General features: G+C 42.9%; 1 protein-coding gene across 6 annotated transcripts in view; it reads right to left on the bottom strand.

Moving 5' to 3' along the window:
• BCLAF1 (BCL2 associated transcription factor 1) overlaps nucleotides 1-20,411 on the bottom strand; it is a 49,416-nt gene that overhangs the window by 2,058 nt on the left and 26,947 nt on the right. Inside the window, exons 7-11 of one of the 6 annotated variants that reach the window (XM_083176634.1) lie at nucleotides 10,039-10,114; nucleotides 6,968-7,143; nucleotides 4,935-5,088; nucleotides 3,121-3,270; nucleotides 438-632 (exon numbers count right to left, since the gene is read on the bottom strand). In XM_083176634.1, the coding sequence (XP_083032760.1) occupies nucleotides 438-632; nucleotides 3,121-3,270; nucleotides 4,935-5,088; nucleotides 6,968-7,143; nucleotides 10,039-10,114 (751 nt within the window). Of the gene's footprint in view, nucleotides 1-437; nucleotides 633-3,120; nucleotides 3,303-4,934; nucleotides 5,089-6,706; nucleotides 6,865-6,967; nucleotides 7,144-10,023; nucleotides 10,115-20,411 lie in introns of those variants that run through there. The other 5 variants (XM_083176632.1, XM_083176633.1, XR_014471686.1 and 2 more) reach the window with 5 other exon arrangements.

Here is a 20,411-nt window from a genome sequence, read left to right as displayed (position 1 = left end):
AGCTCAAAACGCACTCTGCTATAGCATATTGCATATGTTTTGAATTAGAGGAGATGCAATGGGATCTAGTCCAAAACTTTCGGGCAGCATCACCCTGTGTGGGCGCCTTAGCTCAATTTTTACAATGGATATAATTCAATTCTTTATCATTAATGAATCGGGGAAGTCAGGAATTCAAAACGTTGGCAATCATTTAGTCCACGGTGTCATGGGAAGTGGCATATACAGACAGTGCTAACCTTCGGGAAATCATTGTAACCATGTCTATATACACACACACACGCACTGCTGACATGGTTGCAATGCTTTAACATTAGTACTGCCAGCATACTCTGCTTTATATCATACTGCTAACAAACTGATTGTTAACACAGGATACCAATCCCACTACCAAAGGGTGCATATTATATCAATAATGCAAAAACAGAAATTCTTACCTTTTCATCTTTGCATCTGTCTTCCATTGCTTCATCTTCTTCATCTATAAGACCATCACCTTGGTATTTGTCATGTGTCCATTTTGGGCTGCTCCCTGACTTTTTAAAAGGAAACCGTCCCCTACCACGTTGGAAGTTGCCACGTCCCCTAGCTCTCCTTGCCCAGTAATCCACTCCATCATCTCGGTCATCATGCTAGATCAACAAATAAACCAGATTATTCCACAGTCCCCAAATATTCTTAATGATGCATGTGTGTTACGGACACACATAAATATATATATATATATATATATATATATATATATATATATATATATTTGTGTAACATAATAAAATCATATGTATTGTTACAAACAACCTACATTTGTATATACACTTTTTACCTTAATAAAAACGACAATCTTCCTTTGATCTTAAATTTAAACCCTGTCTACAGATGTAACTTGTCATCAGAGTGAAGAAATAATGCTTGGAATCACAATAACACAGCATAATGAAGTAGACTTGGTCTTAAGTGGTTTTTAACCCTTTCATGCAGAGAGGCCACTACATTGGACAACTGTTTTTTTTTAGGTAATAATCACTTACAGAAACTCAACATTCGTGCACTATGCCATTTTCTTTGAACCTTAACCCAGTGGTTCCCAAACTGTGTGCCGTGGCTCCCTGGGGTGCCTCAGGACACTTGCAGGGGTGCCCCAGGTTGGTGGTCCAGGACCAATTCAATTTATTTATGGTTAATTATTTATGGGCAAAACCAGTGCTGGAGGCTGCCAATCATAAAATGTGTACAAACAGAAGCAAATCCTGCCCATTAGCACATAACTGACCCTAAGAATCGCATATAAACCCAATCTAATTCATTGTTTTTGGGCCTAGGGGTGCCACGAAAAAATTCTGATACGCTAGGGTGCCGTGATTCAAAAAAGTTTGGGAACCCCTGCCTTAACCAAACCTAAAAGCTATGCCACCTAGTGGCAGCTTTTAATAACTACTCATTTAAAAAGATAAAAATAAAATAGACACCAGCACTGAGCATTTCAGGAATTAGTGTAAAACATTTTTTTTACTCAACATTGCAGAGCTGATACAAAAAATAAATGAAAAGTAATGTTTACCATAATATGGTAGATGTTTTGATCAAACACATTTTCCCCACTTCAGTGGACATCATGCAATACAATAGTAGATACTTATTCTTGCATATAGGCCTAACCTAGCCATATATGCCAGTTTTGACAAGAGATGAGCGGGTTCGGTTTTACGGATATGAAAAGCGGGATTTTTTGGGCTATCCAAAACATGCAGCAGCCAAAAAAAATCTGAAATTGTGATAATTTGGCAAGAAAAACTGAGAAAAACCAAAACCCGCACCTCATCTCTAGTTTTCACAGATAACATAGCAGGATTCATAGAAAGCTATCTTACGTTAAATTGTAATGGATTTCAAATGATTATCCATTTTAGCAGCTGTAGTAGTGGCAGATGCTTTATTGGTATTTTGAATTTCTCCAAACATCAAAAGCATCTAGTAACAGGGTTAGGCACAGAACAGAATAACACGCACATGGTGGGGAGTGCATCTCACAGATCAGTGTATGGCAATGTACCAACACAGGAGATTTATGTGTTCTTTCACTTGACATATCTGATTCAATTACATGAATCAGTTGGATCTCAAAGGATCCATTGCTCAAGCATATATCAAAACTCTGCTTTATGGAGCAATAAAGGGAAAGACCATGTGAGACTTCACCTCCGTTGAAGCACAAGGCTGTTTTAACTGCACCCTCTTAAATCAGGTTCAGTGTGGTAAAACGCTGGCCAAAGCCTATTGATGCAAAACATGGTAACTGGTGCCATAATGCAGCTTGTACATGTAAAACTCACTATATACCTGTATGCACAGTCTTCAGCATTTGGTGTATATTTACTATAGGTGCCAGTTTTTAATAATAAAGATGTTGCCAATAGCAATCAGAATTTACATATCATTTATCTAGCATCTTCTAGAAAATAATAGCTAAAAATGTGATCAGTTGCTGTAAACAACATCTTTATATTAGTGCTTTCAGCTTAGAAGTATTTTGTTTTCTGGAGAAAAAAGTGACCAACGCAACAAATGGGAACCATCCAAGACACTTGTTTTTGTTTTTTTCATTTTACCTTACTTTTTGCAAGAACGGTTAGATTTAAAAAAAAAAAAAAACAATTTTCATGGTGAATACTGTTCAATGCTATAAGGGCTACTTTGTTGATGCAGATACAGGCTGTTCACTCCATAGGACATGTGTAAAACATCATTAGTTTTATCATTTAAAAAAAAACACTTGTGTTTATAAGCTCTGAACACTAAAACTTTTTTTTATGTTTTATCTTGCATTAGGTTATACTTCATGCATGAAAGGGTTAATGTCACATGGGTTATGACCATTGCACCAATCACAGAATGCTTTAACAAAAAAATCCCCATTAAGAGAAAAAAAAGTGGTTGTATGCTCTCTTTTGCTTTGAAACATCAGAAACTGCAGAACTTAATATTCAACCAAGCCTTAAAAGTAGAGCACAGTAGGTGATGTGGGTGTAACTGAGACATGGGCCAAGTGCAACTGCTCATGTGATGATTATGTATAGTATTTCTGGCAGTCTGTTCATGCAAAGGAAAACCTAGAACACCCACCAGGAAGTATTTCTTGCTTTTAGGAGTATATTCTGGATCCCACTCCTCCTCTTTAGATCGCTTTTGAAAAGTTGGTGCTGTATTCACAGGAGCAGTACTTGTTCCAGCAAACACCCCTCGCGCTCGGCCTCTGCCTCTAATTCGGAACTGCTAAACAATTGGTTTAATTGGTGAAGTGTTCCCTTTGAACATGGCAAAGATGATTGCTTGGTTAGTCTATGTGTCTAATGTAACTGCTGACAAAAAGTAGTATATAAAAATTAAAGACAACAAATAACATGCCTTGGCTCCCTCTTTGTTGAAGAGAACAATGGGTTTAGAATTTACAATGTAAGCAATTAATACAGAGCCTATTTAAAGACATTAGCCCCCCATATGCCTTTACCTAAATTATGTAACAAAAAACCCTACTGTATCACTGAGGGCAGTTTACATAAACATCACAATGGCAAGGTTGACTCTGCAAATGCTTATTCAATTCCACACTATTTGCTCTGATACTGAAAGACCACAAACATTAAAATCATTTACATGGATTTATTGTTCTGGTCCAGGAAATAACGATGCTAATGAAATGACATACCACTTCATAGAATATACTGTAAGCTGTACTTATGAACAAAAAAAAAAAATATATGAATGGAGCAGACAGCATTCGGAGAACTGCAACTCTGAAATACAGGTAACTTCCCCAAGAGGGCATTGGATCACTGGAGTGTACTATCATTGAACCACTATTACCACACACACACACACACACACACACACACACACACACACAGATACCAGTAGACAGGCGCAACTTGAGCAACACTTTTTGTGTGTGTGTGTGTGTGTGTGTGTGTGTGTGTGTGTGTGGACTGAACAACGAAAATCCCCAAATTTAGAAGAGCAAATGTAAGGTGATGGTAAAAAAAACACAAACTTATCTTGTTGATGGTTAGCAATTTGCTGCAGTTGCCATGTTCATTAGACTGAATATGAGGCACACTGGTATGACTGCAGTAATAATGTATAAGGGAACACAACAGCCCCTATCAGCACACATGCAGTCCTGTGCTGGGCATTATTTTCCACGTTTATTTACCCCATAATCCATCTCAGTTGCAATGTGATGCTGATTAATTTGATATCCAAGGTTATATTTCTTCACAACCAACTTTGGCCTTTTCCTCAAAGTTCTGTCGCGCTATGCGTACAGGCTCAGTTGTGCACAGATATACTAGTGACTAGTGTAGCATACTAAATTAGTCAGGAATGTGTGCTAGCATGTCACAATGCAACTAAAATATGCATTTTCAGGTAAAAAGACGTGAAAAACCTGCCAAGCCCTAGCACCCTAGCCCTGATGGCCCACGAGCACCAGGCATATTGAGGCAGGTTGTTTGAGGACACATATGTAATATTTAGAAATCTAAAATAAATAAATAAAATAATGGAAGAAAAAAAAATTATGGAAGTGGGACAAAAATAAAAAAAGAAAGCATTCCTGTGAATTTTTTATGATCTTCAAAAAAAAAAAAAAAAAAGGAAATATATGCGCATGAAATAGAGTCAGTTGGATTCTGCTCTACAGGATGATTAAATGTGAGCCAGAGAGAAAAAAAATATTGCACACATTCCCCCACTCATCACCAGGGAAGATAATGGGAATCAGGAAACCCCTGTGTTCATAAATGAATGTTCTGAAAAAGATTGCTGGTTTAATAAGTCCTTCAGCTAAAACAAGGTAATATAATAGAAGCCAGTTGTTGACACCCTATCTTTAACCCTAAAATATCATTTAAAAAATAAAAAAGGATTTAACAACTTACAAACGTGCCCCTGGGTCTGCTGATTCCTGGAAAACCTGGGTATTCTTTGGGCTCTCCAGGGCCTTTGAACTCCTGATCTCTGCTTTCCTTCTTGTTGTCCTTATCATCATCATCGGATGGAGGAGGAGAGGGCTCATGGTCTTTTCTTCTTTTGCTGTAAAAGAAAATGATAAAACACACATACAAAAAAACTCTTAAATGAAAAAACAAAAACATACAACCCAAAAAGTAAAATATATGCACACACAACAGGAAAATAGATTGTATTTATAATGTCATTAAATAACATCTTTGAAAGTTACTACAGGGTATATTACCTAATTCAGGCATGTCCAAACTATGGCCCTCCAGCTGTTGTGAAACTACATATCCCAGCACGCTTTGCAACCATTTTAGCATTCCCTAATAGCAAAACTGTGGCATGGCATAATGGGACTTGTAGTTTCACAACAGCTGGAGGGCCATAGTTTGGACATGCTTGACCTAAATTAAACCCCTTGCTTAGCTAAAGGTATGTTTCTATGCACATAGTTATTTTTAATACTGCATTTATAAACATACCGGTACTCCTATTTCATTGTTCTTGTACATTACTAAATTGGATTTTTAGGATAGGGATCTAATCCCTTTTCGGTTTCATTTTGTTGTGTAATGCATTATGTACATATTGTAGAGTAATCTACATCTAAACCGTGAAATAAATGGCATGTGCTTTTATGGATACAGTTATGGTGTAACCAACATTATGCCCCATAAAATGTACAATTGTACATACAGCTTTGTCAAAAGGCTATGTACAGCATCCTTTGAAAAATGCCTACATTACTAGAAGAAATGTATTGCTCATTGAGAGACTGTCAGGCAGAACTAAGAAACAACTAAAAAAAAAAGCATAATTTTGAGGAATTCTCCCACTTTGAAACACTCCAACTTTTCCAGATATGCTCCTGGATCATCCCACTTGCATGGAACAATAATAAAAAATAAACAAATGCTTATGAATGCAAATGCTATTTTAAAGAGTTGGTGGTAGTTGGGGACTAGTAAAGTAATATTGCCTTGGCATTCTTTATGGACACAGCATATACACCACCTATGTGTGTTTTTCGAATCACAAAAAAAAAACGTACCAGACTAAAATCATTTGTTTAGCTTCTTGATGTGGAACGGTAATATCCCTTTAATCTGGAACACCTGAAATTTACACAGGTTCTGTGGCTGCCTAAATTTAAGCCTGCATTTCACCTGGTTTTAAACCAGTCACAAAATCTGTGTAAATCATAGGGATCCTGGATTAAAGTGGCATTATGGCAAGGCCTGTGAATCAATTATTGCAAGGATTGTTTTACACTTTTGTGTTGTTCAGTGATTGTAACATACGTTAAAGGAAATTGTTAAGTATTCATATGACACTGTTTAGATTAATAAAAAAGATTTTCCATACAAACATTGGCAACAAAACCAATACAAATGTAGAATGATTAGAAATAATCTCACATAAAACTAAAAATACTAGCTAACAGTTTACTGCATCTGAAAAGACATCACAAACGAAACAGGAACATCTTTCTAAAGTAAATATTATAATATCCTTCCCAGGAGCAATGGCAAATAATGGCCATAAATGAGAAATTCACTAGACTGTATTTTCTTGTACAAAACACACTTTCTTCTTTTGGAAGGAATTACATTGAGAAGTCAACAGCAATCAGTGCTGCGGTGTCATGAGTGGAAAAAATGCGGAATCAAGCATAACGAACCAAAGTTCTTACACAAACGGGCTCTAGAAAAGCACTGCACTGAAGTCCAACTTCCTGATGTTGCCTGGACAATAGGACACAATAATTTGTCATATTTTTCAGTTAGCTTGCTATTCCAAAGTTTTTGTCCTCATCCACCATTAGTCGTGTAAAAGACAAATACATTTTTGCTGTAAAACAAACAATTGTGATTGTTTACATGAAACAAATCTTTGAAATAGAATTATTTAAAGCAACGCATTCAGTTTGTTGCTAGATCGGCATTCTGCTTACTTGTCATGCTTGAACATTTTGAATTCTTTTAGCTCTTTCTGTGGTTTGTCCCGCTTGCGGGAATCACTCGACTCACGCGAGCCTTTTGAATCCCCGCGCTCTTTACTGCGCTCCTTCCGACGACGTTCGGAATCACCCCTCACATCAATCAAGCTGCTCTTTAGCTTTTTTTCTACCTGCAAATAGTAAGTTATTAGATTAGCTTTACGAAAGATATATTTCTCAATTTAAAAGCCACAAAATAAACATCTACATGCAATGTGTCAAAATGGTACTTCTGTATTATCTGGGCTCCCATGTTAAATGCACCCCATTTTTTCATACCCCTACTATCCAACTACGCATGGAGTATATTTTATATAGTGTGGCCCGAAGCGTGGCGAGCGCAGCGAGCCCCACGAGGGGACGCGGTCTTATAAGAAAAATGGGAGCCCAGATATTACATAAGTACCGTCAAAATAAATATATGCAAATGGCAGTAGGTGAAAATAGCAAAAATGTAAACAGAAAAGCTAGATGATCATATTGTGCAAATCAAGTAATCACTACCCAGAAAATAATCACAAAGAGGAAGCAATATTAGAATCACCATACTTTATTGTATTTCATCAAGTACCTAATAATAAGCGAGTAGCACTAGTGCTATACTGGGTAGTGTTCGAAGGCAGTGATTCAATTGTTTTAGCATTCCACGTCACTTTGGTTGAGGCAGTATTCAAATGTTTCTTGGGTACTGGTCACCTATTCCTTTTTTGTACAGTTCGTACCCACACTGTTTAGCCACCTAAAACCTATTTAATTACCCCCTAAAGATGAATGACCGGTTATAAGGTGGTGTACTTATAAACGGCTGTGTGATTTTAAATTTGTGTTTTTTCTTGGTATAGAAATTGGGCATTCATCTTACCATTCATCTGTTACCCTGGACAATATCGGATATACTAAGCACAATATTATTCTTTGTTTCCAAATATTGCCTAAAGTGCTAGGTGTTGCCCATGTAGCCTATTCCCCCGAAAATCAGGATTGAGAGTATATAGGGTTAGGACTACATGATATCTCAAGAAATACTTAAAATGGATGTTCTTTGAAATTGAGCTTTTGGTCAAATCGGCTTTGTGGTCCATATCTTATCATTAAGTCCCAAGGTCTTTAGGTGCATACACACGTACAGATTTTTCTGTCTGATCTATCTGTATGGGAGCAAATGACAATCAAAAAATTGTTCCCAAATGCTTGAAAACAGACATTGATCAGACAGAAAAATTGTTCAAAACATTCTGATATAACAAATTTATCAAAGCATATATATATTTTTTTTTTTCGGTTTTCCTGCATTTGGGTAGACATTTCTGATTGTCATATGCTCCCATACATTTCCAGGTTTTTGTTCCCACCAGATAGATCAAACAGAAAAATCTGTATGTGTGTGTGTAATACGCACCTTTAGCTGCAACTCTCTCTAACCTGCCAATTCACGGGAGACTTTTTGAGGTTGGATATGTGATGACAATTATTGACAGTATAGAAATTATAATCCCTGCGCTAGTTGCAATCCTAACTCTGAAGGTCAAACGAAGCATTTACTGCTGGGTTAGTGTTCTGCAGAGTACTAAAAAGGTCTATATTGCAGCTACTGGGCTAAATACACATCATGGCATAGAATAGATCAGTGGTTCTCAAACTCAGTCCTCAGGATCCCACACACTTCACGTTATTCAGGTCACCCGGCAGGTGCACTCATTATTGACTGACATTTTAAAAGATCCACAGGTGGAGCTAATTATATCACTTGTGATTCTGTGAGGAGACCTGAAAAACATGCACCGTGTGGGGTCCCGAGGACCGAGTTTGAGAAACTGTGGAATAGATACCTAAGCTCTGCAAAATATTGAAAAGACTACAAGAGAGTAAAGTCTAGTGGAAATAGGATATTATGTGCCAACAAACTGCAAAAAGATGAAAGTTCTACTCTTGAGAAGCAATTCGTAATCTAAAAAGGGAACACTGTAGATATTGGTGTGAAGATACTATTATATGATTTGAGGGAATAGGAGTTCCATAAAAACAGCCATGCCAAACAGCTTATAAACAATGAATAAATGTAACAAGAGAAAATGAATGAAGACAGTAAATCAATGTACTATACATTAAGCAATAGATTACTGTGGTTTCCAGAAATAAAAAATATATATATATGCACATTATAATGAAGCAGAAGTGACCTAATTGATAATGTTCTAAATTATTTCAGTCCCTGAAACAATAGCCAATGTCCTATGCAGTAACACAGCCAGAAACCTAACATTAGGATCCGTTATTTGGCAGGAACTAAATGTTCTACCAAATGACAACTACAGTGTACTTCTTCTAATGGAGAGATTTCCCTGCAAATGACCTGCTTTTTCTGTCCCTGGGAAACTTCACATTCACATTCAGTGGTTCCCAACCCTGGTCCTCAAGTACCCCCAACATTGCATGTTTTCCAGGTCTCCACACAAGTGACAATTAGCTCTACCTGTGGATCTTTAAAAATGTGTCGGAATAATCTGTGCACCTGCTGGGTGACCTGGAAAACGTGTACTGTTGGGGGTACTTGAGGACCAGGGTTGGGAACCACTGCTTTAGATGGTCACATGAATCTAATCAATAGTAATGGGAAAGGTAAAGTGTGTAGAGCAAAGCAAGGCAGGGTATGCAGTGCACTAACTGGGGGTCAGGTGCTGTAGTCTACAAAGTTATACAAAAAAAAATATGAAAAACTCATGTCAGCCTTTATCCCCACCATGTTTAATTGCGCATGTGGATCTTTTGGGGTTGACCAAATTCCTCTTGATCCACACCATTTTGGTTCATTTTATTTTATTCCTAAGTGTTTAGGACATTTAAAAATCTAAATCTTAGCGTTTTGGAATGTGGAAGCATCTGTAAGTTGTTATTTACATTGCAGGAATATCCTAAAAGACAATTTTCTTTATTTAGGACAAGGAAATAGCAATCATTATTTCAGTAAATCCATAGCAATAGAATTCTTGCAAAAATTTATTTTTTTATACCTTTACAGGTTCTACCTTCACATCCAAGTCCTTGTCTTCATTCAGCAAATATGGCGGTTTCTTTTCTATGTCAAGAGATAGATCTATCCTCCTGTGTAAATAAAAGAATGAATATAAAATCCTGATCCTTTCTCTGGAAGTGCTATGAATTCGCAGATTTAATTTGTAAATTTATTTGAAGATTTGTACAGGGCTGCAACATATCACTTCATTCTTCCATAAGACTAGATCAGTGATCTCCAACCTTTGTAGAGGTGTGCGCTACTTTCGAAAAAATTAAACTTCATTTTATTGAACAATTTTAAATTTCAGATACAGGGTACACCATACATGAATGAGTATAGTGAACAGCAATGACATTACTGAACTCAAAAGTCCTCTCCACAAATCTGAATATACTAGATATCACCCAGAAATAAGTCTTTAAATAACGTGTAACATTCTCATGCAGTTATAGGTTAAAGTCACAGTTGTTTTTCTTGTTGTGGGAGTGATAGCGATCGAAGTGATCGAAACGATCCAGGGATTGGTCGTAAAACAATAGACCTGAACTGCATGTACAGTAAGGATCTAATCTTAAAGCCGTTCGCCTATAAATCAGCCTATAAAGGCAAGTGATGCATAACTGTTCAAATTATGTGCTAAAATAAACATACCTCTAAACAGAAGCAAGGGTATTAAACTCAGACATTCAGGGGGAGGACATGAAAGGGGGGGGTTTACACATAGGACAGGGGGAGAGCATTGCCAAAGCAGAATACAAATAAGTACAAGAAGTTTAAGTACATGTGCTATTTACAACCAGAGATATTTCTTCTATTGGGAGGAGCATCACGAAAGTAGAAGAGGTGTTCCCTATACTTGTTATGTTAGATTCCAGTTCTCCTATAGAAGGAGCGGTCCGCTTAATCCAGTGGTAGCCAACCCTAGCCCTCGAGAGCTACCAACAGTTCACATTTTCCAGACAACCTAGCTGCAACCTAGCATGCACCCACAGTGTCATTCACCCTGAACCCTCTCTCCTTTTCTCCTCCTTTGAGTCTCACTCTATCCGTCTATACTACCCCTACCACCTCCGTGTCGCTGTAATCTACCGCCCCCCTGGCCCTATCTCCCAATTTCTTGACAACTTTGCCGCCTGGCTTCCACACTTCCTCTCCTCTGACCTGCCATCTGTCATTCTTGGTGACTTTAACATCCCCTTTGATAACCCCGCTGATCCTGGCACCTCCAAACTCCTCTCTCTCTGCTCCTCTCTTGGCCTATCTCAGTGGACTACCTCTCCCACCCACATCCAAGGACACTCCCTCGATCTCGTCTTCTCTCGCTCTTGTTCCCTTACTGACTACACTACCTCAGCTTTTCCTCTTTCTGACCATCACCTCATCTCCTTCTCCCTCACTGCTTCCCCCTCTCCCACCCCCCCTCCCAAGCGCATTGTCTCACGGCATAACGTCAACACACTTGATCTTGCTGCCTTCTCAAACACGCTGTGTCCTCTTCTCGCCCCAATCGCCCTCATGTCCTGCCCGAACCTTGCTGCCTCCCTCTATAATGACACCCTATCTTCGGCATTGGACTCTGCCTGCCCTCCCTCCTCTATCCCCCTTCGATGCTCCAACCCCCAACCGTGGCACTCACCTATCACCCGATTCCTTAAAAAGTGCTCTCGCACTGCTGAGCGCTTCTGGAAGAAATCACGCTCCCTTGCGGATTATCTCCATTTCAAATTCATTCTTTCCTCCTTCAGCTCTGCCCTTGCTCTGGCCAAGGAATCCTACTTTAAGTCCCTCATCCTTTCCCAATCATCCAATCCCCGCAGGCTCTTCGCCACCTTTAACTCCTTGCTCTCCCCCCCTCCTCCAGCTCTTCCGTCCTCCATCGTAGCCGCTGATTTTGCTACCTACTTTTCAACCAAAATCTCCTCTCTCAGGACTGCCATCACTGCTGCCATGACCTCACCCTCTCCCTCCTCCCCTCCTACATCTCCACTCCCCTCCTTCCAACCCCTGTCCTCATTTTACCCCACCACTGCTGCTGAAGTCCACTCTATCCTTCAATCCGCTTCTCCCTCCACCTGCCCGCTTGATCCTATCCCCTCCAATATTATCCGTCGTCTCAGTCCATCAGTCTGCTCTCACCTGGCTCACCTCTTTAATCTTTCCCTATCCTCTGGGATCTTCCCTTCCTCCTTCAAACACGCTCTTGTCTCCCCAATTCTCAAAAAAACAAATCTGGACCCCAACTCTCCATCCAACTACAGGCCCATCTCCCTCCTCCCTTTTGCCTCCAAACTCCTAGAACGTCTGACCTATAATCGTCTCCTAAGCCACCTTACTGCTAACTCCATTCTAGACCCCCTCCAATCCGGGTTCCGCCCTTTACATTCCACTGAAACTGCCCTGACCAAAGTCACTAACGATCTACTATCGGCTAAATCCAAAGGCCTCTTCTCTATCCTCATCCAGCTTGATCTGTCGGCTGCCTTTGACACTGTTGACCACCCTCTCCTGCTCAACACCCTCCGCTCCTTTGGCATCACTGGCACGGTCTTCTCCTGGTTCACCTCATACCTCTCCGATCGCTCCTTCTCCGTCTCCACTCCGAGCTCCTCCTCTCCTACTACCCCCCAGCCAGTCGGTGTTCCCCAAGGGTCAGTCCTTGGCCCTCTCCTCTTCTTCCTCTACACCACCTCTCTGGGCACCCTCATCAGCTCCTATGGTTTTCATTACCACCTTTATGCTGATGATACCCTAATCTATCTCTCCTCCCCCGACTTATCCCCATCACTTCTGTCCAAGGTCTCCGAATGCCTCACGGCCATCTCAGCCTGGATGACCCAACGCTTCCTGAAACTAAACATGGCTAAAACTGAACTTCTAATCTTCCATCCCCCGAACATCCCCTCTTCTCCCACTATCTCCATCAGCATTGGTGAAACCGAGATCACGTCCACCGACCAAACGCGATGCCTCGGTGTCATCATTGACTCCTCCCTCTCTTTCACCCCCCACATTCGTGCTCTCTCACAGTCTTGCCGCTTTCACCTACGCAACATCTCACGCATCAGACCATTCCTCTCCACTGACGCGACCAAAATTCTCATTCACTCTCTTGTCATCTCCCGCCTTGACTACTGCAACATCCTTCTCTCTGGGCTACCTCTCACCCGCCTCGCACCTCTCCAATCCATTCTTAACGCTGCTGCTAGGCTCATCTTCCTCTCCCGCCGCTCTACCTCCGCCTCCCCCCTCTGTTTATCTCTTCACTGGCTCCCCATTCCTTTCCGAGTTCTCTTTAAACTCCTCACCACCACCTACAAGGCTCTCTCCTCCTCCACAGCTCCCTACCTCTCTTCACTGATCTCTATCCACACTCCCTCCCGTCCTCTTCGCTCCATCGCTGACCGCCGACTGACCTCTCACCTAATCACCTCCTCCCACTCCCGTGTCCAAGATTTCTCTCGCGCTGCCCCCCTGCACTGGAACAACCTCCCGCCACCCATCAGGCTATCTGATTCCCTTACCTCCTTCAAGCGCTCCCTCAAAACCCACTTTTTTCGACTAGCCTATCCCTCCTCCTAACCTCTTTTGATCCTCCTATCCTGCCTCCGTTCCCCTCCGTTCCTACTTATCCTATTGTATTTCGTTCGTCCACCCACCTATTTTTAGTATGTTAACTCTTATGAGCAGGGCCCTCCTTCCTCACGTACTCACCCTACCTCTTTACCTCACCTGTGCTCCTGTCCTGTTCTTCCCTTCCTCTACTTTATCTTCGGTCTCCTTGACTATTTTGACACCTACTTCTGAACTGATGCTGATTTTAGTTCTACCAGCTATACCCCTATTTATACTGTATCTTTCTACACACCCTGTACGTTACCTTGTAATTGTTTTTTTTTTTTTTGCTATGTACGGCGCTGCGGACACTTTGTGGCGCCTTATAAATAAACGTACTACTACTACTACTACTGCAGCACAGCTGCACTCATTAATCACTGACACATTTTAAAAGATACACAGATGGAGCTAATTAGCTCACTTGTGATTCTGTGAGGAGACCTGCAAAACATGCACTGTTGGTAGCTCTCGAGGACTAGGGTTGGCTACCCCAGGCTTAATCCAATGCAACAAAATTAGCTTATTAGCCAATCCCAGTATCACCATTACAGCTGGTTTTATATCCCTTTTTTAGGGCCTAGGGTCCAGTTTGTGTAGGAGAACAATACGCATGCTAGCGGGCATTTACTATGCTTCAGAGAAAAAACTATATTAATAAAGTTAGTTACCCTATTCCAAAAGGTTGCAATCTTGCCGCAACCCCAAAAGTTGTGAAAGAAGGATGCAGACAGCTCTGCATTTAACACACCTATCTGTTTCCTCAAGTACTATATGTGCCCTCTGAGCCGGGGATATCTACGCTCTTGATAATATCTTGGAGGTACACCTCTTGCAGTAAAGCGGAGTAAAGATGTTTAAGAGTAAATGTTTGTTCCCCTGACAGCACCATGAGCTCAGATTTTGTGTAATTCACCTTGTATCCCGCAAAGGATACAAAGGTATCTAAGTTTAACTATGCATGGAATCGATTGATGGCTTCGAGACAAAAAGCAGCATGTCGTTGGCAAACAATGCTAGCTTCGCCTCCATGCCCCCCACAGCCACCCCCCTATACCTGTCTTCAGTCCGCAGCGCTATAGCCAGTGGCTCTAGCGCTAAGGCAAACAACAGGGGTGACAATGGGCACCGGTCTTGTACCCCATTCAATGCAAAAAGTCAGAGACAGGTACCCATTACTCATAACTTGTGTGGTGGGTTTAGTGTATAGTCTGGCTACTAGAGAAAAAGGGATTTTTGTAAGAACTTACCGTTCGAATCCCTTTCTCTGATATGGTCCTGGTGACACAGCTCAACACTGGGATGTAGGAGGGTCCGAAGGAGCCAGGCACCTATCCTAAAGTTTTAGAGGGTAGGCTCCTCCCCTACTGCATCCCTGGACTCTTCAGTTCATCTTTCAAAGCCACTGGAATACATTAACTCAGTACAAACGCCTGCACATATTATATGCACATTTTATAACAGAAAACTGTTAACTTTTAACCATATTAACATGAACATCATGAAACTTCTGGCATACTTACTGAGCGTAAGGGAGGGATCGCTGTGTCACCAGGACCATATCAGAGAAAGGGATTCGAACGGTAAGTTCTTACAAAAATCCCTTTTTCTCTTTCAATGGTCCTGGTGACACAGCTCAACACTGGGACGTTCCAGAGCCGGTCCTTTGGGAGGGTACGCTCAGGTCTGCAGCTCTCAGCACTGCTCGCCCGAATGATGCGTCCTCCGACGCGAACTCATGGAATCTATAGAATTTGGCAAATGTGTGAACAGATGACCAAGTGGCAGCTCTGCAAACCTGCTCAGCTGTGGCCCCATGTCGAACCGCCCAAGAGGTGGCAACTGACCTGGTGGTATGCGCATTTATTTTGGCCGGTACTGGTCTACCCACTTTGGTGTATGCAAAGGCTATCACAGACCGCAACCACCTAGCAATAGTCTGCTTAGATGCAGGCCAACCAATCTTGTGTACGTCATACAATACCAACAATGTGTCAGTCTTCCTGACACTCTTCACTCTGTCCACATATATGCGTAAGGCACGCACAACATCCAAAGTTCTCAACTTGTCCCTTTTCTTAGAACCCTCTGGGGGTTGAAACACAGGTAGAACTATCTCCTGATTTAAATGGAAGGTAGATACCACCTTCGGTAAAAACTGAGGCACTGTTCTTAAAACAGCCCTGTCATCATGAAAAATTAAGAAGGGAGATTTACATGACAAAGCTCCCAATTCTGAAACTCTTTTAGCAGATGCTACTGCTAACAAAAACACTAGCTTCCACGTGAGAAACTTAAAGTCAGCCGACCTTAAAGGTTCAAAAGGTGCCTTTTGAAGGCATTCCAAAACCAGTGATAGATCCCAAGGTGCTACTGGTTGCTTGTATGGAGGTTTCAACCTGGATACTCCTTGTAAAAAGGTTTGAATTTCCGGCAAAATGGCTATCTTTTTCTGGAAATAGATGGACAAGGCCGAAATCTGCACCTTCAGTGACTGAAGGCTTAGGCCCGATGAAAAACCATCTTGTAAGAATTCCATCATTCTTGATAGCTTAAAACGAGATGTATGAGCCTTTCTTCTCACACACCATCGAATGTAAGTCTTCCAGACTCTATAATAATTTGCCGAAGATACAGCTTTTCTGGCTTTTATCATAGTCTGTACTACTGCCTCAGAAAACCCTTTTCTTTTCAAAATGGTGGTTTCAATAGCCAGGCCGTCAAAATCAATCGATCTGAATCCAGGTGATTGAATGGGCCTTGTCTTAGAAGATCTGGTCTCAGAGGTAGACGCCATGAGTCCACAGACAACCTCTGAAGCCTCGAGTACCAGGATCTCCTTGGCCAATCCGGGGCCACTAAGATCACTGGAACCTTCTGCCCCTGTATTTTCTTCAGAAGTCTCGGTAACATTGGTACTGGTGGGAATGCATAAAGGAGATCTCCCTGCCAGTGAATAGTCATGGCATCCACTGCCTCCGCTAGTGGATCCCTTGTTCTGGCATAGAACCTGGGCACTTGACGGTTGATCCTGGATGCCATCAGGTCCACATCCGGAGTTCCCCACATCGAAGTGATTTGGTGAAACACCTGAGGGTGTAATCTCCATTCCCCTTCCTTGAGCTCCTCCCTGCTCAGGAAGTCGGCTTCTATATTCTCTATTCCTGGGATGAATATAGCCGATACAGCTGGAACATTCTGTTCCGCCCATAGGAAGATTCTGGATACCTCCCACATGGCCAATCTGCTGCGTGTACCTCCCTGGTGATTCAGATACGCCACAGCTGTGGCATTGTCGGTCTGAATCCTCAAAGGGAGGTTCTGTAACCTGTCTCCCGCCAAGGAAATGACTTTCCAGACAGCTCTCAGCTCCAAGATGTTGATTGGTAACGCTGATTCCTCTGCCGTCCACAGGCCCTGAAGCCTGAGATCCAGGACTATTGCCCCCCAGCCCCTGAGACTGGCGTCGGTAGTTACTATCAACCAGTCCCAGGTCTGTAATGACCGACCCCACTGAAGGGAATCTACTTCTGTCCACCATTTCAAGGATTCTCGGGTGTCCGAAGACAGCACTATCATCTCGGATTTCATGGTCAAAGTGTCTCCTGACCAAGCTGACAAAATGTTCCATTGGAACCTCCGAGAGTGGAACCTGGCAAATTGAAGCGTCTCGAATGACGCCACCATCTTCCCCAGGAGCTTGAGGCACCTCCATACTGAAATGCTCTGAGCCCTGAGAATCTCCTGGACTAGGGTGACCAGATCCCTGGCCTTTACCTCCAGGAGGAATACCCGATGAAGATGGGTGTCCAGTATGACTCCCAAGAATTGGAGCCTTTGTGACGGTACCAACTGAGATTTTTGCAAATTTAAAATCCAGCCGTGAGCCTGCAAAAAACCGATGGCCTCTGCCAAGTGACTCTGCAGCATGGCTGCTGACTCTGCTTTGAACAGGAGATCGTCCAAATAGGGTATTACTGTGATTCCCCTGAGCCTCAGCACCACCGCCATTACTGACATTATCTTTGTGAATACCCTTGGCGCGGTTGCTAGCCCAAAGGGTAACGCCCGGAATTGTAAATGCAGGTCTCCTATGGCAAACCTCAACAAGGTCTGATGCTCCGGGTGTATAGGAACGTGCAAATATGCGTCCTGGACATCCATGGACGCCAAAAATTCTCCCTGGTCCAGACTCAGGAGTACTGACCGTAGAGACTCCATTTTAAAATGGTCTACCCATAAATGAACATTTAGAGACTTCAAATTTAGTATTGGTCTGAAAGACCCGTCTGGTTTGGGCACCAGGAACAGCGTGGAGTAAAAGCCTTTCTTCCACTCTGTCTTGGGGACTGGTGTCACCACCCCTTTTTTCAAAAGGGAGTGCGCTGCTCTCACAAGAGCTGTACGCAGCCGTGCCTCCTTTGGTAAGGATGTGGGAATGAACCTCTTCGGAGGTGGCCCTCTGAAAGGGATTTTGTAACCCTGTGTTATGATGTCTAGCACCCAGGCATCCTGGTCTAGAGAAGCCCAAGCGTCCCTGAAGAGTGTGAGACGCCCGCCCACTTTTGTCACTGTCGGGCAAAGCCCCTGACAGTCATGCAGAGGGTTTATCCTCTCCTTTATTGGCAGGCTTCTTGTGAAAAGAGCCAAATTTTGACTTTTGTGTCTTGCCTCTAGAGGGCTGAAACCTTCCCCTGAAAGACTGTCCTCGAAAGGACGCACCACCTCTAGGGGAGGGCCGAAAGGACGGCTTAAAAGCAGAAAATCTGGACGTCTGCTTTGCTGAGGAGGCCGGCAGGAATGTACTTTTGCCGCCTGTGGCCTGTTTTATAATCTCCTCTAATTCGGTACCAAAGAGTACCTTTCCTTTGAAGGCTAATGTTTCCAGAGCCTTCTTGGACTCATTGTCTGCTTCCCAGGCTTTAAGCCAAAGCACTCTCCTGGCATTAATGGAGACTGTGGACACTCTGGTTGCCATTTTAATAGCTTCCTCCTCTGCTTCAACTGCATATTCTGCTGCTGCCTTAATCTTTTCTGCAAGCAGTAATGCACCCGGGTCAGCCTGCAGCATGGTGCATAATTCACCAGCCCACTCTATCATGGCCTTAGAAACCCAGGCTGAAGCAATAAGGGGTCGTAAGGTAAACCCCACCCCTTCAAAGATAGCCTTGAGGTTTCCCTCCAGCTTTTTATCCACAGAATCTTTAAAAGCTGCACCGCCTTGTACTGGTAATACAGTAGCCTTGGACAAACGTGCCACTGAAGCGTCCACAACTGGGACCCTTTCCCAGAGCTCCGCATGAGACTCTGGCATGGGGTACAGATTAAGGAATCGTTTTGGCATCTGAAGCCTCTTATCAGGAGTTTTCCAAGCCCCTTCTAACAATTCCTGTAACCCCTCATCTGAAGGAAAAGTAACAGCCTCCTTCCGCTGTCGCTTAAAAACACCTTTAACAGGAGTCTTATCCTCCACAGTCAGCTTTAAAGCCTGCTTCACAGCTACAATGAGATCCTCTATACCAGCAGCAGAGTTCTCTTCCAAATCATCACCCTGATCCCAGGGGATGTCAGTATACTCTCCTTCCTCTTCATCTACCACAGTAGTTAAAGCATAAGACCTTCTAGGGGTCCCTGCCACATCATCCATTTTGTCCAGCATTTCACTGAACCTGTTAATCCCTTTTGCAGTATCCTGCATCACCTGGATAAGTGCAGGATCTGCCTGGGTAAGAGGCAAGGAGCCAGACGACTGCTGAGATGATGGCATAGGTCTCTGTGATTCTACCAGCCCATCACTCTGCCTGTCCAAAAGCTGCACCAAAGCGTTTACTGACCTGCCTAGGGCCCTGGCCCACGCAGGTTCCATATGCTCTGCCCTATGGGGATCACTGCCCATGGGTCTCACATCAGCGCAAGTAATACATAAGCCCCCCTTGGCCATCTGCTCAGGGACAAACTTTTGTGTGCAAACATTGCACGCGCTCAGTGCATTAAGGGCTCCCTCCCCCAAAACCACAGCCTGATGCTCAGACATGATGCAAGTGATAAATGTATATCTATCAGTATACACAGTGCAAACAATGTACAAGCGTTTATACAGAGGCAATGCACCCAATCACTTATCTGTCTGTTGGTTTCAACTGCGGGGAAGCGATGCCCAGGAAATCCAAGTCACTCTGCCAGGATCAGTAAGCCAGCTCAGCTCCGCTGCAAGCGTTCTGAAAGGCGCCAAAGTCAGAGTGAAGGAAGAGACCACAGGTCCCTGCTGCTGCGGGGTCCGTGACCTTTTGGCGCCAACCACCCCCAGCAAGCCGCTCCTTAGGTAGGATTTCCTAGTTCCAGTGTCTCCCCCTCAAATGGGGATCACTTGGAACATGCCTGTCACAACGCTGCTGTCCTCTCATCTAGGAGCTCAGCGTGTAAGCTCCGCATAAAATGGCCGCCGCCATCACGGAGCGCCTGTCCCCCATGATCCCCACCTAAACGTGGAGCCGGTTTCAGGGTACTCCGGAGCCCAGGCAGCCTTTTAGAAAAGGCTATAAGCGCTGCACAGGGGGACCAGACAGTGTCTCCCCTGTGCACAGTGAGCTGACAGGACGCGCTTCTGTCAGCTCCTGCTGCGCAAGCAGTGTGAGGATTCACTATGAGAATCCTCACACTGTGCCTACCTAGCTAGGGTAAAAGTTAATAAAATAATAAAAATCCCCTAACTACTCTAATTCTTCGGCTGCTCCTGCAGCCCTTTAGAATAGCACCCACTCCAGTGGGCAC

Source organism: Crinia signifera, chromosome 3 (genome assembly GCF_055691185.1).
Source record: "Crinia signifera chromosome 3, ASM5569118v1, whole genome shotgun sequence".
NCBI lineage: Eukaryota > Metazoa > Chordata > Amphibia > Anura > Myobatrachidae > Crinia > Crinia signifera.
This window is presented reverse-complemented; position numbering and strand designations above follow the sequence as displayed.